The sequence below is a fragment of the Plectropomus leopardus genome, chromosome 2 (genome assembly GCF_026936395.1).
Source record: "Plectropomus leopardus strain MGB_pleo_1.0 chromosome 2, ASM2693639v1, whole genome shotgun sequence".
NCBI lineage: Eukaryota > Metazoa > Chordata > Actinopteri > Perciformes > Serranidae > Plectropomus > Plectropomus leopardus.
In genome coordinates, this window is record NC_142177.1 from 16,575,446 (window position 1) to 16,593,975 (window position 18,530).

Genomic DNA, 18,530 nt, shown 5'->3' on the forward strand with positions numbered 1-18,530 from the left:
CAGTCTTTTGTGCTCTAAACAGCCACGCCTGTATTGCACTGTAGTGCCTCGGTGCACAGTGGGTTCTAGAAACAGCTTACGCACCCTGACCTACAAACCATATTAGCAGAGTGTGTGAGGACATACAGTATGATGTGCTGAAGGCTAACACACACACACACACACACACACACACACACACACACACACACACACACACACACACCCCTGCTCTCTGCTCTGGACACACCACTCAGCAGGATCTTGACAATTAAGCTAACCACCAACTGGCCCCACGCCCCCAGGAGTCACCACTGCCATGCCACCCACACACACACACACACACACACACACAGACACACATACACACACACACACACACACACACAACTGCACAGGTTTCATTAGCATATACAGGTGAAAGGTGAGGCAATCAGTGCCATCTCTACTGTTATTCTGGTTGGCGCTAATGACGGGTGCAGCAAAATGTGACACGTGTGAGAAATGCACTGCTGTTCTTACAGGGACACAATGAAGATGGATAGGCCCCAGAGAGTACAGCAGCAATACTACAATGGCTCCACAGTTTACAACAAGGTAGGAAAAAGGTGATTAAAATCCTGCTGCACTTGTGCTCTTTACCAAGTATAGTAACATTATTATATATAGATTTGTCACTTTAAAAATGGTAAAGAGATATATTTAAAAATTAAATGTAACTGGCTACATTATCAGACATTAGTAGCTTGGGTTTGTCTGCTTTATTTCATGCAAGCTTCATAGTAGCCTTTTGGCTTTTGACTATAAGGAAAAGAAGGTCCCAGTGATAACAAAAGCTACAGCAAAAGACAAGTTTGAAGACATGATGAATAAAAGGACTGTTTTTTTTTTGTTTTTTTTAATTCAATTAGAGATTGGCTGAGCCACAGTCTAAACCACAGTCTGTTTGAATTATGCCCATGTTGGTGTCAGAGATGCTGGTTACCTCTGCCTCAAGGTGTATGTCATGCAAACAGCTCATCAAGATGAGTGACAAGTGCTAGAAGTGTGAACTTGGTTTTAAATTGTAGCCTTGAGGCCAGCATCATTATCCAGCATCATCAGATCCTCATTAGGTCAAGCACTTTCAATCAGGTTACATGGAGATCAATGGTCTACACTTCTGAGTGGGGTGACGCACCACATTGTGTTTTGTGTGAGTGCAGTAGGGAGCTGGATATCTTTGTGTATTTGTGTGTGTGTGCGTGAATTCCAACCTTCAAGCCTAACCACCAGCGGCACTTTCAGCTCCAGCTCTCGACAGGCCTTGGTGATGCCGTTGGCGATGATGGCACAGTTGACAATCCCACCAAAAATGTTGACCAGGATGGCCTCAACCTGCGAAAGAAGAGAATGATTAAATCTAGAGGTGCAGACAAGGCCCCCAGAAACACAGCTCAGCCTTGTTTCCAATTTTTGGTGACCACTCACAGTACTGCATCAAAAAAATCCCCTGTTGGCCCACAAAGCATTTTCCCCATAGATCACCGTTACAACAGAGATATTTGTGAAACTGTTGACAGGACACCATGAACAAGATCAATTATGTCTCTTTATATTGAGACTTTTTGATTCACTGAAAAATCCCTGACATCATCATGATAAAGTAAAACCCCTACAGTACAGACAAAACTGTGAACAATGGGAAAGCGGTATCATGCAAAACATTTACATTTGCAGTGTTCAACATTCATTATTATGGGTGAACAGAGTTGGTGCAAAATTAAGCACAAAACCAACGAATAATCCTCTGCAATTTCTCATAGTGACACTCTTATATGTCCAGTACAGCTGGAAACACGCTTTTCCACATCAGTGCAAAACTAATTGTTTCAAAATCTCACCACAAAGGAAACATTTAGTAGAGAAGCCCCACCACCAACATTGTGTACAACAGGTCGTGCACCCAGAGGCTATGCACCCCGAGGCTATACAACACTGTCAAACCGAAGGCAGAATAAAGTAATGTATTGTTGAAGTTAAGAGGGCAGCAGCCAGTGAAAGAAGCAACACTGGAGCTGAACAATAAAGCAATATTTCAATGGGAAGTGGTGACCTGACAAACAAAAGAAGCCACACACCTGGCTGGTTTTTAAACCATCTAATGTGGCTGAGCCATGCATCATATTTAGCCTTTAAAACTGTGTGGTAAAAAAATCTGTCTGGATTGTAAAAGACGAGACCAGAATAAAGAACACACACAGTGGTCAGCAAATCAGTCAGTTCCCCGTCTGCTAATGACTACATTCATATTCAGTAGCTGTAGTTCGCATATGTTAAGATGTGTTTTGCTTTCATGGTTCTGCATTTTCCAACAGCTATCAAGAACAAACCTTTGAGTTTTGAACACGCCAAGTTGTGCCAAACAATCTCACTGTCTGTACAATTTTCACTTCAGCTGTCTCAGTTACTTTGCAACTTTCTTACAAAAAAAGCATGAAACTGATATCACTAAGTAGCGATCCAAGGCGGCTAGTGTGTGTGCATGTTTGTGTGAGTGTGTGTGCGCGATTACACTAACAGTCTAGCACTTGGTAATTACCCTGGCTAGCTCAGTGGAAAAGTAGACTGAGAGCACACAGGATTAATCCTCCATGTTTGTTTATAATCACTGCTAATCTGTTAGCGCCGATTTGGATGAGCAGCTTGTGTGTGTGTGTGTGCCTGTGTGTGTCTGTTGTGAATGTGTATGTTTTCAGTGTGGGGTAATGATGTTTATAGGGAGAGGAGATCAAGGACTTGGATAGCTATCAGAGCGACAGCCACGGTGTTGTCCTCTACGTGCTATCCAAATGAGCATCTCCTTATAAACAGCAAAGAATGACACAAGACCAGGAGAGAGCTCCAAAACAAACACAGATGTAGGCAGCAGTATAAAGACGAAGATGTCATGCAAAGAAACTGAGCAAGCTGAAACAGAGAGCTGTTTCATGCTGATGAAGTATATCGCAAAGGCAAAAAAGGAGAAAAGGCAGGAGAACATTAGCCCCAAACTGCAAATGAAAACGACTCAGATTTAAAGCATAATGAATCCTAACCTCCAAATTACTCATACAATAATACATGATGAGGTATAATAATATATTAAGGAAATGAATGAAGTGGATGAAAAGAATTACAGTCAATTTTTTTCTACAGAATGACGCATGAGATTGCATTTTTCCTCATATATGATGGTTAAATTATTAGTTGTCAAAAGAAGAAATTAAGTTATTATCCCTTTTTCTTTTCCTTTTTTTTTTTTTTTTTTTTAGCTTTAGTTGAAATCAATTTAAACTCAGCTAGGGTGATTTCATAAGGGAGATAGCATTGTCCCTATGGTTACTTGCACTTAGATATAAGTCCTGTGCCCATTTAGGCTAATAACTAAAACCCTTGAACACTGTGAGGTTTGAAGTGCACTATTATTGAGAGTCATTATTGAGAGTCAATATTGAGAGTCATTATTTAGAAAATGCATTCTATTTATAAAAACATTTTTCATTGGTGCATAGGTGTGTCTATTATATTTCAGCTCTGTTGAAGGACCCTTCTGGAGTTCTAAAGTTTTACTTTCATGAAGTTGTGGAAATAAAAAAAATAAATAAATAAAAGAATGGTCAAATTCAAAACAGCAGACCCCAAGATATCCTGGCTTTTACTAAAAACCACATAACTAATTTAAATATTCTTGAAGTTGCAACATGCTACATTATATGTAATATCCAAATGACAGGAGCAGCAAGTTTTTATAAAATGTGTCTCAACATATAATTTCATAAGAAGCATGTGGTGCTACAGAGATGCCCCAGCCTACAAAGAATGTTTCAACGGTACCTGCTTGTTTGGTGCAGACTACTGTTGTCATGATACTGGAATTTCTAACTTTAGTACAATACTTTGAAAAATATCAATATTCTATACTATTTTTTAAAACCACAGGGAAAAATAGATATTGACAGCATAAAATGTAAATCAAGGCTTTAGAATTACAATAACAACTTTTGTTTTCTTAGTAACAGGAAACAGCAGACTGAAAGAAACTTTAAAGTACATTTAAAAACAATTCTTCTTGCAACAGTGCACATGTTCAAAATAATCACACATTCAAAAGGCAACAAAGTGCAAGTAAAAATCAAAGCAAACCAGCATACAACCAAAGTGAATGAGACGACTGCTGAGAAAACAGCACTGTGAGTGAGTGACAGGAGGTGAGGCTATGCAGCGGTGTAGTTTTGATAGTATTAATACTGCGGAAAATGACTATTAAAACCATTTCAAATATTCAGAGTCAATATATATCAATCTAATTTTTTGACAACCCCAGTACAGACCCAGTTAAAAATCACATCAGCTTTTTATAACATTTTATGCAAATATTCCCCATTTCACTATAATTGCTACTTGTATCACAATTTTTGGGGTGTTTTTGCATCCCGTGCAGCCTTACTTAAATTCCCTTGTATTCGTCAAGCTATAAAAAACACTTGTTCATGCATTTTCCACAACTTAACAGCGGTCCCTGCCTGGTAAATGCTTATACCTTTCAAACTGAATGTCCTGGGTTTGTTACATGGGCTTTGTGTTAAATGTTTGAAGTCACGAACCCAATCTAAGATAACCATCGAGAGGGTTTTCTTAGCCTTTAGAAAGCTTTAGAGCAAGTCACTGATGACATTATACAACTGTTTCCTCAGGATGTGCAGCACTCCTCGTGACAAGTAAACTCATCTTCATGCGTAAAATTGGTCGAGTGCCCTTTTAATGTACAGTGGCTATCATCTATCATGTGTAAAGGACAAGTCAAGCCTCAAGGTATCCATATTGTTCATTTCTGTATCTGGGGCTGATACTGCTCCGATGATGAGGATCTGCTTCCGTGACACATTCACCATACCTTGCTTTGCACGAGTTGACTGGCAAACCCAACATGCATGAACGTGGGTGAGCATAGCTTTAGATGCATAGCCAGATGTACTTATACACGTTAAATTGTTCACTTCTACTGCAGATGAATGTGTAGCCAAAGAAAGCGATATTAACTTTTAAAGTAAAACTACAATATTAGTGATAAAACCTGTCTAAATGGCTGGTGAGGACACGTGTGTGAAGAGGGGCAGACAGTGAGAGCTCAGCAGGGGGAAGAAAAGCAGACAGAAAGAAAAAGGTGTGAAATGATACTGGCTCGTGGGTTCTTGAACCTCAGCCCTGTATCAAACAATTCGTCTGACAGCCTGTTAGGTGAGTTCTGCAGTTCACAGAGTGTATGTCTATCTATATTCTCCGCTGCCTTAGGGCACATATGTAAGTGTGTGTGCTCCACTGCCCTGTGCAGGTGTGGCCCACAGCAGGGGCACAAGATCAACATTGCCACTGCCACAATGAATTTGTAAACAGCCAATTTAATTAGACATGAAAGAGAGATTAATATTATTGAAAAAATCTGTCGTCTTGGGTCTGTATGTTTATTTTACATCTTTCAGCCTGACCACCAGTGACCTGCAATAGATTTTAACTGTGGTACATACTGTATACGTTTTAAACAAAGATTCTGTTAAAAAATATACTGAAATCATTGCAGGTATAGGGAGATTTTCGTTCCGTTACTAGCACTATGTGCAATGCATTAACAATGGTATGCACTGTATCTAATATGACATGTCTCCTCATGTTATTCAGTAAACACTGAGCCACCATAAAATGGTAGTGACGATAAAATATAAGGTTTTAGGTGGATAAGACTTCACATACTGTATCGCAGGGCTTGATTCATGGTCTCACATACACACACACATTCACACACATACACACACACACCTTATCCGGTCCCCACTGGGGGGCAGCAGAGATTTAGATGCCTTTTTGCAGCCTCACTAGAGAAGACTCTATTGTTGCCCTATTTGCAGCCCATTTTTCAACTCTGTCTCTATTGGGAAGAACCATTTTTCTTCCATTCATGCGTCTCCTATTGACACCCATGTATATTAATGATACATAAGACATGATTTATGTCGCTTGGCAAAGAAGTAAATGCTGTTTATAGAAATATGGATGTGGTGAGGACTGAGTTGCACTTTGCTCAAAGTTTTTCGTTTTTTTTTTTTTTTCTTATATTTTCTCCAATTTAGGTTTAGAAGCAAATATACAGCCAAGGGAACATTATTTTCCCTGTACAATTCAACAACCAAAAATAAGTGGACATTTCATGTAAAGTTCTTCCGCATCTGCCTATTCCAAACAAGGATTGCAAATCCAGAGCTACCATCCCTGCGGTTTGAAGTGAGATAATGTGGTTAAATACTGCGTGCCTGGAGGGAACACAGCCTAAATTGAAAATATGCAGAGACACTGGAGATAAAAGAGCAGAAAAGGCAAAAGTGTGAGCTTCTTCGTCTCTAATCATGTTCTCTCCTAGAACAGCTCATTCTGTTCTTAAATGCAATATATACTTTGGTCAAGCACATTGGCCCTTTTGTGGTTGACTGCACAGCGCATATTAGTTATAAATATATTGCTTCTTCCTTGCAAGGTGCTGGTCTGTATGGTGTCAAAATGCTACAATGATGAGCTGGCCAGAAAGAATCAGAGAAAAATTTAGGGTCAATTTCTTTGGTGTGATGCCCTCTCCAATCACAAGTCTAACATTGCTCTGCTCCATTCAGCTCACAGTGGCTCAGAAATCTAGCCTTAAAGCTACAGTAAGTAACTTATTAAAAATAACTTTTTGTTATATTTTCTGAAAGTCTAACTAAAGCCTGGCGGTAGTATATGCAACAGATAATCTGAAAAAAAAAAATCATATTCCTCTGAATCCTCTTGGTGTTCCTGTTGGCATTTACAAGAATGGAGTCTCTAACCGAGTGTCAGTTACTGCTCATGTACATGCTGCACAGCCCCCTCACATGCGCTCACTCAGTAGAGCTAAATATCTTAAGCATGCTGCATCAGGATGAGCTTTGCAAACACAGTGGCTGAGAAACAATCACCAGCAATGAAAGAAACGCCCATCCCTCGTTTGGAAACAACAGTGTACATGAAGAACAACAACAAAAGGAAGCTTAAAATAAAGTTAAACCAAGCCTGGGCCAGCATCAGTTTTGAATCCTTTCAGGTCATGTAGCTCTCTCCGCCTCAGAAAAGCTGCCCCGATATTTACTTTACTTCGGGCTTGGCTCAACTCTTTCTTTTTAGCTTGCTTTCCATTGTTGTTCTTCTTATGATTACTTGTCTCTGCTGTGTGCACTGGGTATGTAGTGCGTGCAACAACAGTGACTGACACTGCGTTAGAGACTCCACCCAGCTGATTGGTAGTTTTCATTGCACAATGGATTCTTGCTTATGAAGCACCAGCAGGAGCCATTTGGACGTGATTTTCTTAACAGATTATCTGCCTTGTGTACTACTGTCGGGATATAGTGACAGTTTCGGCAAATATGACAAAAACTTATTTTTTAAAAGTTACCTGCTGCAGCTTTAAGGTATGAAATAGCATTGCACACTTCACTCCATCTAAAATCTCCAACATCACAGTCGGTAGCATTTTATCTCCTGTCACAGAACTGAGTACTGCCTCTTTCCTTAAAGGCATTCATTTCAGGTGAGCTAACTTGGCAGCAGGGCGGATTTCTTTCATCACAGCTCAGCATAAGGCATTGGGTATAATGCGCCAACTCGCTCTTTTTAGAGGATCTTTGTATGTTCTTTCAGGCAGTGTTACGGCGTGAGCTGGTGCCTTCTACCTGGGTGCTGGTGAAATGATTCAAATTTTACAAAATAGGATCATTGCTGCCGGCATTCCGATACCCTGCCAAGGCTTTTTTGCGTCAAAGTCAAAAAAGGGCCTTCACAGGAGAAACAGGCTTTTCTGCCTGCTATTATACGCCCCACTAAGTGCGTTCAGGACAAGTAAGAAATGTAACCCAGACAATTTGACATGCTCACGTGGTACTGTATTGTACTCCCTCTGTGTGTGTTTTCATGAAATGTGTCTTGGATGCTTGTTTGACAAAATGTGCATCCTTATTGTGAACACAGCCACATCTAATTATAAAATGATCAAATTATACATCAGTGGTCATCTGTATGGACTGAGGTGTGACGACAATACTGGAAAACAACAACACATGTTCAGAAAGTCTTCATATTCCTTTCGTAGACCGATAAATAGCAAACAAACATGATGTACTCCTCTCCTCCAAGTTTCAACCCAGGGGGGAATAAAAGCATTGTGTTGCCTCTCATTCTGCACGGCTCCTTGTCACGAGTTGCGCGTGCTCTGCTGAATTATCACTCAAATACACATTTTCATGCCCATACCCCTGTTAAGCACTGCTAATCTCTCTGCAGGAAAGAAAGAAAAGGGAAAGCATCTTGTTTCCTTTGTTACCAGCAAGCAGATAGGAGTGGAAAGAGGCAGGGCTGGAGATGGGTGTGTGTCTCTCTGTGGCCTATTAAGGACAATTGTTCTGTCTTATCTACTGGAGACAGCCTGTACTGTCGCCGCCTCCTTTGGCAGGCCTTGTTTATTTGTTTTCGATCTGCTGGGAGCCCGGCGCTCGGCCCTGGGGCCACAGGTTAACATGCACAGCCTCCAAATCAAGGCATGGCCTGCTGGCTCCAATCACACATCTTGGAGAGACAGGATGGCTGTTGGTGAGAAACGATTATTCTGTTTCTGTCCTAGTTTGAAGTAAGATAGGGGTAAATTGCCTTACAATGTGTTGTTGAGGATATCTTAGCATATATTTTGTTATGACTTGATGTCACAGCGTCTATCTGTCATACTGTATTTGAGCCACAAAGTACTGCCCACCATTTACTTTAAATGATGGTACAGCCAAAAGGGACATGAGAACTAGATACATCTGTACCTATGACATGATGTACTGAATACACAACATTTTCCTCCACACAAAGAAAAAACTGTGGTGGTATCGAATTATCACTGCAGAGCATTGTTGATACATGTTTGAATATAGATGACAAAAATGAAAAAAATAAACCCTTGTCTACACAAATAAGCAATACCCCGCCTTGTTACAAGAGATAAAGGGAAGCACTGTCACAACACAGCATTCATATTTCACACAGCCAACAGTTTCCTCGAATCCTCTAATTCCTTGAAATTACTCACTGTGTAATTGCGCTTCATGTCACAACAGAAAGATAAGGGCTGCATGGATGAAAGTAAGAGCAAGATTTTATATGTTCTTTGTCATATGGGTAGGGAGCATCAAATGATTAAAACAACCCATGTCAAGAAAAGATGTTCATATAGCAATCTTTTATGCTACGTTTACTACTTTGAGCATCAATTCTGTCAAACTGGGGAGGTATTTCGCTTGTGCATATCTATTCTTAGAGAGGATACAGAACAAGAAAGGGAGAATGACAAAGACAGACTGAGGGAAAAGAGGGTCTTGAAGTCGGAGAGTGAGGTGAAGTGAAACAGATGGAAGAAGAGAGATGGAGAAGAAAAGAGACGGAGAGAGGTGATGGGAAGTGGTGCGGTCCCTGGCTTCTATTGAAGGCTAGGATTGGCCCTGGCAAGGAAGGATAAGAGGGAAATAATTATCCGGCCTGCTGAAGCATGACAGCCCCTTCTTGGGACTGCGGAGAGACAGACTGAGCATTATGTCAAAGATTGGCCATGTCACCGGTAGAGACACCTCTTGACAGACAGCGGCATCTGAAGCTTCACTTGAAAGTAAAAAAACCCCATCGCAACAAGCAGCCAGATACCGGCCTGATCGATGCCAGGTGGAGACTAGGTTTCATCTGGGGGACGTAAAGGTGTAATCACTGAATTAGGCCTACCATTAACATTATCTTATGTTAGTTTCTGTTTATGTGTACGATTGACAGGCCAGGCCTTTGGCCTGATTTCATGTCATGAAAAGGACTGAAAAATTCATTCAAGCTTTAAGTGTACACACATCAGCTAAATCATGAAAACGACTGGCAGGTCAAGTGAATAAAATTGATCATCTTGTTGCAATGCAATGTTCTTCTGAGAAACATTTGGTTCTGGCATTCATGTGGATGCCACTTGATGTGCTCCACCCACCCAAAGAGACAGACTTTGCACTATGCCACACTGCAAAAACTGCCCAGGAATGTCCCTAGGAGCATGACAAAGAGCTCAAGGCGTCGACCCGACCTCCAAATTTCCCACATCCAAATGTGATTTAGCTTTCATGGGACATTCCAGTATCTCAGAGGGGCCCCTGAGGGCCTGCTTGGATTGGACTTGGGTCTGACCTATTGAGGCATGGACACAGGACTTCTGGGGGGTGTCCTGTGGTGTATTGCACCAGGGCATTGGTGGCAGACCCTTTGAGTGCTCTGGGTTTTGAGGTGGGGGACCAGCATGTCCCACAGATGCTTGATCAGTTTAGGATCTGGGGTATTTGGAGGTCAGGTCAACACCTTGAGCTCTCTGTCATGTTCTCAGAGCCATTCCTGAGCAGGTTTTGTAGTGTGGCATGGTGCATTATCCTGCTGGGAGGGGATACCGCAATTAGGGAGTGCCATTGGCATAAGAGGGCATACTTGGTCTCCAAAGTAGTTTAATGGGGTGAGTGGTGTCACATGACTTCCACATGAATGCCAAGACCAAAGGTTTTCCAGCAGAACAATGCATTTTGACAAAAATATTTATGTTATTCACTTCACCCAACAGTTGTTTTAATGATTGGCTTATTGGTGTATATCCACAGAATACTGGATTTGCTGTGGGCCAGTTAAGCTATTGCCTTTTTTAGAAAACAAATAATCATCTAAGTGATTATCTTTTAAACCATGACTAAAATTAAACTACATTTGAGTCCTTATGTCCTGAAAGAAGAATAGTTCCATTTTACTGCCTGCATCCTACTCTAGCCCTGGCCAAAAGTATGGCTGGGGGATAGAAATAAGAAAAGGTGAGATCTGACAGAACCCATGTGACCAAAGAATGGATCCTGAAGTTGGCCCTAACATCCTTTGTGAGTGAGCAGGGGGTCATGGGCCATGACAGCAGCCTTGCGACTGTGTGTAATCAACCATTCTGCTCCTATCTTCTGACATTGATATACGGCACGGTATTTTTTGCTCTGCTTTTCAATCAATCAATCAGTAATTGCACTGTTGGATTTTGTGCAAGTAAGGTCAAGTGTAATTGTATAGCCCAAGATCATATGCAATGACTTGTAGGGCTTTATAGGTTCACAAAAGCTATGGTTCTTCACATTTACAGACAAGGCCAAGATGTCAGGTAGCTTGGGAGGAAGTGCTATGGTGCTATAGATGAGGTCAGAATGGGCAGCTTGATGAAGTGGGCTCCGGGTGTCTTATTGCCCCCCAGTGAGAAGATGCTTCTGTTTGCAGCCAGAGATTTAATTACTTCCAAACTAGATCTCTGGCAGCAAATTAAAAAACAAAACAAAAACTTTATGGGGCAAACACACCATTGCAATTTTTAGACTACTAATATTTATGATTTGGGTATAATGACTGATCAAATGGGATCAGCTCCATTCCAGTCTGGGCCAGTTGGTGTTGACAGTCGGGAGATAAAATAATACAGCATGTGGTGTTTAATGATTGTAATCGTTTGCCTTCTGATCAAATCACTGCCAGACATTCCCATTAAGATTATCTAAAACATGTTTGACAGGTGTGAGCCGCACAAATAATACTAATTAAACAAAAAACTGTCTAAAATGCGGAGCGAATATGAAAAAAGTGCAGTATGTCATGACTGAGAGTATTACTATATAATTCCCCTTCATTTCACCCAAACAAGCATTTTCTCTCCTTTGAAATCTTTTTTTTTTTTTTTTAAATGCAGCATAACAAGGGAAGCTGTGTATGATGGATCGCCATGTTTGCTGCAGTCATGCAATGATTTTTCTTCCCATGGGATTTAGAGGTTGCTGAGTGACTCATATTGATCATTGTCTACTTGCAGTTAAAGTGTGTTGACATATTTATTTTGTTGTTCAATATGTACTTCTCTCTGACTGTTGAGACAAAAAAAAATCTGTGATTGTTGGTGGAAATAAGTTATGTGTGAGGTAACTTGTATTCATAGGACTCAAAAAGGACTGCTCCTAGTTTTATGTGTGAAATGCATACAATACTATGACTGATAACAGATGACTGCAGATATCTTTCTAAATTGTGACAGGCAGCCCGTTATTTTAGCTATTCTACACCAGTGGTCGGCAACATCCGCCTCACAGGCCAACATTATACTTTTATCCATGTTGAGAGTGAATGACAGAGACAGACACAACAGGCTGTACTGTAGCGGACAGCACCTGGAGCTAAAATAGCAACATGCGATGTGTGGTATGAAAAAAATAGCACCAGTTCAGTAAATCATTCGTTATTATACTTATGTGACTGTGGGCCACGGTGCCACATGTGTGAACAGGAACAAAGGTAATTAATTTTAATTTTATGAAAAACACTGACACCGAAATCCGTGCAAAAAAAGCAGAATCTGACGTAAATGACACAGTGATGTAACTATCTGACGAATAGCCCATTACTGTTAAAATACACACCACATAGATTACCCTGAGTTATGCTCTAGCTAGGGAAAAGTAATTGGCCTGACTGAGACCACTGATAACAACTCCATGCACAGCATTCAACAGCGCTTCTATGCAGGGAGTAGCAGACCTCGCAGAAAGGGGCACCTGTTTCATGGAGGCAATGATACTATCCATTGACTTGTCGTCTAATATTATATTTTTTGCAAGTAGCAACACCTGCACTGCAGATAAGACACACTGGCTTAGCATTCACGAGACCAGGTAGGATGAAGGCATACTGGTCTTTCCATTCTTCAATGAAGAGCTAACTTTACTCTGCACACAACATTATATCGTACCTCCACCACGCAAACAATTTTAAAAAATGCTACGTTGTACGTGAGGAGCGGGGTCAGCGATACCAAGGAATAAAGCGCATAAAGAGTATTTCATGACTCAATTCTATATATGAAATTCATAATTTAATTTCCTAATGATCCTTTCCATGTCCTCTGTTATTTCTTGAGTTATTTTTATCCATTTTCTGCATATCCCACACATGCGTGTCCTATAATGTGGCCTATTGCAAATTTCAGGTTGTTTTTTGTTATCAATCAGTTTCCTAAATTAGCCTTTGATTATGTTCTGGCCCACCATCTAATTGCTTAGACCCCTGTTCTACATGATTCCAGGGAATTATTTTGGCAGAAAGCTGTTGTGGTAAACATACTTTTCTGTCTAATTCCAAAAGTGCTCTCGTAGATTGATATTTGGAGAATGGAAAAACACCAAATATGACCTTTTTACACAGGCCCAGCATAACATTTACTCAGAAACCATGGCTTGCCAATCCATGTGACAGTCCCCTCTTGTAACCTTGCTGTCTTGTGGTAACTTAATGGGTCACTGTGTAAAGGAGGCTGAAAAGAAAGCACCATCCCTATGTTTGAAATTGCTGCACTTTCTAGGTCCCGCATGAACTAATGCCAGCTTTTAGCCAAATGGCTTTTCGTGCAATTTCACTGTTGCAGACAAATTTCAGAATAATTTTATAGATAGGTGATCACGACACACAAAGCAGTGTCTCTTAAGTTGATCTTTTGCTAGTCTTGACGTCCTGACAAAACCAAATATGTTTAATATTATTGTATGTTTTTAGTCTTAGCCCAAACATGGAGGGGACTTCATGAAGGGTGCCAGAACAGGAATAAGTCTCTGTTCTCTTGGATGGAGGAAAAAGAGGAGAAACTGTTGGAGTTGTGGAGTGAAAAAGAGTCAGTGTTTAATTCAGCACATATCTGATCCACCAACCAGCACTTTTTTTAGTAAGAAATCTTAATTTTTGAAATTGTTCACCTCCCATTTCCACAGTATCTAACAGCGCAGAAACACAACAGAGGCTGGTTTCAAGTCAAGGTGAGAGTATCCAAAATATTACATTTGTACTGAAATACAGTTTTTCTTAAGGGATTGTATTGATGCCGAATTGACAGTAATACTGTTGACAGATGATGCCTTTTTTATTTTAGGTTTCTAGAATTATGTGTATTTGCAGGCACATAAGGAATTGTATATGTGTCATATTTCTTAAAGGGAGTTTGGTATTATATTTTGTGACAGAAGAAGTATGGGAAAAAGTCTCAAAAGAAATCTAGTTGTAGTTTTGCAGATAGTGAACCTGCAAAAACTCCAGTCTGTTGAAAATCTTGTAGTGTGTGACTAAAAACTCACATTGTTTTTGGATGTGAGATGATGACAGTGTTTGGCCTTTAAAACATTTTCAAAATCCTCTAGTATATGGTAGGCATATTAACCTCTGTGTTTAAAGATTTGTTCCACTTCAACTTTCCTGTACTTATTTTCATCTAATAGGCAGCACCCTAACTGTTAGGTGGAAGGAAGGCTTTCATTGCAGAGCAGTTACAGGAAATTCATTGGCATTTACCACTTTGGTAAAAACAACCAAAATAAATAAATATAAGAACTACGAGCTGTAGGCACTTTGCAGTTAGTGTGACAAGTCATAGATAACACCTTTCACTGTCGCATCCTGCCATGTGTAAAAATCATGCTGTGAGCACATAACAAGCTCTGATTGCAGTTGCTCACTGCATGCATAGCTTGGCATGAGTATTCCTAACTGGAGAAATGCCAATAGTTAACAGAAATCAAGGAAGTTTGACTTTGACTGTTGAAGCAATCTGTGCTTTATAAAATGGATAATCTGACCAAAAAGTGACCATGGAACGATGCACCAAGTCAGTGTTTGCTGTTGTCTTAAAATATGCACCGCTGACACCAAGCACAATTTTTTCATTGAATTCATTATAATATACCTGATATCAACATGTCAACGAACCAGGACTTATTCAAGTGGCATTTCCACTCTCATGTGCCCATGAGAGAATATTAATAAAAACTGTCATGGTGTTCGCGTTCTATATTCTCAACCCTTTCCTTCACCAAGTTCACACATTGCTTGCGGCAGCCCTTAAATTTGTGATGTACAATTCATTTTAGTGCCGTTTTGGGCATCTATCACATAGCGTAAAATGCCACATTCAAGTCGGAGTCAAGCAACTAATCAGACATGACATGACAAGGGGTTCAAAAACAGCGCAATCTTCATGAACAGATTTCCAAAAACATACTGTGCAGACATCCAGTCATCATTGACATTATCATGATTCACATATAAAAACAAGCTTTCATCTTGACACAGTTTGAATTTGATACCAACTGTTTGTTGCCTCAGGGCAAAATGAATATGTCTGTGAATATGCGTTTGGTAATGTAGTTCATCTTGCCTCTACTGCTGCCTTACAATTTCAGCTCTAGCATTTTATCATAATACTTTGGTCAAATAGAGCGGTGAAAGTTATGAAAAACTTAATAGCCATTACTTTAATATTGCCATTCCGCTAATATACATATTTCACCAATATGCAACTTCACATTTTTCTTAGCACCATTGACAGTATGTACGTATACAGTATGTCACTTTTACCTCTAAAAATATATGTGATGTTACACCTTAAGTCTCCCTTTGTCATGGGCTTGGATGTACAATAGTGGATCAACTTGTTGTTGTAGGGTTTGGAGGACTTGTTTAAACACTGGGTCAGCAGTGGATAGTGCAAATCCAGTAGGTGTTAAGCATCCCATATATCAAATACAATAAACATCAATAACAAAGATGAAAATTAGGGAGGGTATTGCCCCTGCCTCTTGCTCAGAACTTGACCACTGCCTTATAAAGGTAACAACCTTAAAAGGTAGAGTTGCCAAAAACGTATAGATCATCATCCTATGAAGCACCTGATACCAGTAAAAATGGAAAGCATGACAGCTCTCCAAAAGCGATGCCTTGTGGTGGAGAACAGGACATTACATTAGCTGATAGGACAAACTAAAATCTTAAAGTACATTCCAAACTTTTTTTCATTACCAAATATGGTTTCTGTCTTTTCACATAGTTCTTAACACACTAATGAATGTTCAGGTGTTATTTTTTGGATACATTTTGTTATATTTAGCTTTTTGATGCTATGACAAGGGTGTGACCTTGTGATTGACAGCTGTGTGTGTCAAACTGTGTGCTCGTGATTAATGGGGCTGCTAGTGGTTGGGCCAGGTGGGTGTACGGCCAGGAACTTGATATCGTGGCTCCACTCTTTACAGCTCAGATTCTGGCTCCAAATGACATCACCAGGGCATGATGCCAATGCTCATATCTGGTATATTTCGGCTTCATTTTTGTATGGGACATATTGTCCGGCCTTACATACATTCTTTGCCTAATACTTAATGCGCCGTCCAGCTTGCATTGGAAAAGGATTTGCACACCTCCTTAAAGAGTACAGACAGGGAAACAATTTGAAAATAGAAGATGAAGTCCTCTAAATGTGTACGATATAAGGTAATTCGGTATAAAATGTTGTGCAGCGCTTGTGTTACTCCCATCAGACTTAGCAAAACTGAGGACAATTATCCTGACCAATGTTGGCATGCTTGTGGGAGCAGGGGTTCTTTGTTTCATTACTGTGGGAGGGGAGTGCCCAGAAGAGCAAATTTTCTTGTTCAAGTTAGTTTCCTTTTGTTCTGTATTTAACTCAACTCCCCCCGTCTTTAGTATGTCCTTGCATTGCTGTCTGTAATATTTTGTCTTGCATGTAAATGAATAAAATCTCAATAGTGATACTTTGAAAGTGCTACTTGCTGCTCTGGTACACATACTTTTCTGTCACCAACTAATAGCTTTAACCAACTGGGAGAGCTGGGAGTGGCGCTGCCTGAATTCCCACAGCACCTTAGGGGTAGTTCTGAAGAAATAAACACAGCTATACATAACACACAAACACTGTTTACTGTGTAACTGGCCCATTTAAAGTAGGCAGTAAAATGGTAAAGCAGTGAAATTTGCCATCAAATGAAATCTTAATATCAAGGAAAGCCTAGTTTATTGTCATACAACATGAAAAGTATAAATATTTGAATGTGATGAAATGCATTTACGATGGCTCTCTTAGCCTGTAAAACTTTTAATGAATAAGAGTAAATTAAAGACAATAATAATAAGAAATCCTACAGAAATTTAAAAAAATTTTAAATGCTTGCAGTATGTCATATTTATTTCATTTAAGTGCTGGCTGGTCATAGATTGATTGTAGATGTAATATGTACAAGAAATCTGACAATTAATGCCAAAAGTAACACAAGGGAGACGAATGTCATAGCATGATGCCATCAGTCGGTGCTGTCTTGTACTGTCCATATCGCATCTTATAATATCATAACAACTCAAAGGTGTAGGCTTGGTTTTAGAAGTCTGAGGTCTGAGACCTTTAAATATACATTAGTATGAAACCGATTTTTGATTGATGTTGTGCTTTCCATAATAATAATAATAATAATAATAATAATAATAATAATAATAATAATAATAATAATAATAATAATAATAATAATAATAATAATGGTTGTCGAAAAAATTCAGAATTAATTTTTTAAGTTTTATTGGTAGATGATATTGTATTTTCATCTGTGTTGAAACAAAACTGTCCTATTATTGACTTATCACTGAATAAAGGTCCAGTGTGTAGGATTATGGGGATATATTGTTAGAAATGGAATACAATATCCATAACTATCTTTTACTTCAGTGTATAATCACCTGAAACCAATAACTGTTGTGATTTTGTTACCCTTGAAGGAGCTGTTTATATCGACATACAGAGTGGGTTCTTATCTAAAGAGTCTGCCATTTTGTTTCTACAGTAGCCAAGAAAGGACATACCAAACACTGGCACTAGATAGAGCCATTTGTGGTTTTGCATCAGCGACTGTAGTAGTATACTCCTACACGGCTAACACACAGGAGAAGTTTCAGTTGGTTGCAATGTGGAAGCTCACCACTAGATGCCAATAAATCTTTCTCACTGGAACTTTAATGATCAGTTCTAGAAAGTTTAAGTCAACTGTAGATCGAAATATAAATTACATTATTTAAAACATTCAACTTAAATTAGTACTTTTTTCAGTCCTTGGTGGCATCTACAGCTCTTCCTTCCATGGCCCCATAATTTCTACCTATCAGAAGTTAGGGCTGCCTGCATGTAGCCAGAGAGATTGAAAAAGAAAGTCTACAGTGCTCCTAAATCTTATTGCTTACTGTGAGCACATGGTTATAAGTAATGGCGACCCAGACTAAAATATGAGTTCCCAGAGGATGCCACTTGATAAAAGTGATAAAACTCAGCAATTAACAAGGCTCAGATACCCATGTAGGCTAAGTACACAACAACCGCAATGCCTGATGAATTCAGAAACCAGCCCACAACAATTACACTGTACTCGGATCTCATGTATGACGCAGAGTGAGGTGGAAAGACACCGACCACTGCGGTGAGCGGGAGGTTTGTCAGATGTCAGTGAAGGATGTAGAACTCGTCTCCTGCTGCTCACCTCAGGGTATCAGGATGCCCCTGAACCCACACACAGCTTACTGTACAC

The 18,530-nt window shown here is 39.8% G+C and overlaps 1 protein-coding gene across 1 annotated transcript in view; it reads right to left on the reverse strand.

Moving 5' to 3' along the window:
* suclg2 (succinate-CoA ligase GDP-forming subunit beta) overlaps positions 1-18,530 on the reverse strand; it is a 112,321-nt gene that overhangs the window by 8,518 nt on the left and 85,273 nt on the right. Inside the window, exon 10 of the mRNA XM_042495608.2 lies at positions 1,236-1,356. Within this exon, the coding sequence (XP_042351542.2) occupies positions 1,236-1,356 (121 nt within the window). The remainder of the gene's footprint in view (positions 1-1,235; positions 1,357-18,530) is intronic.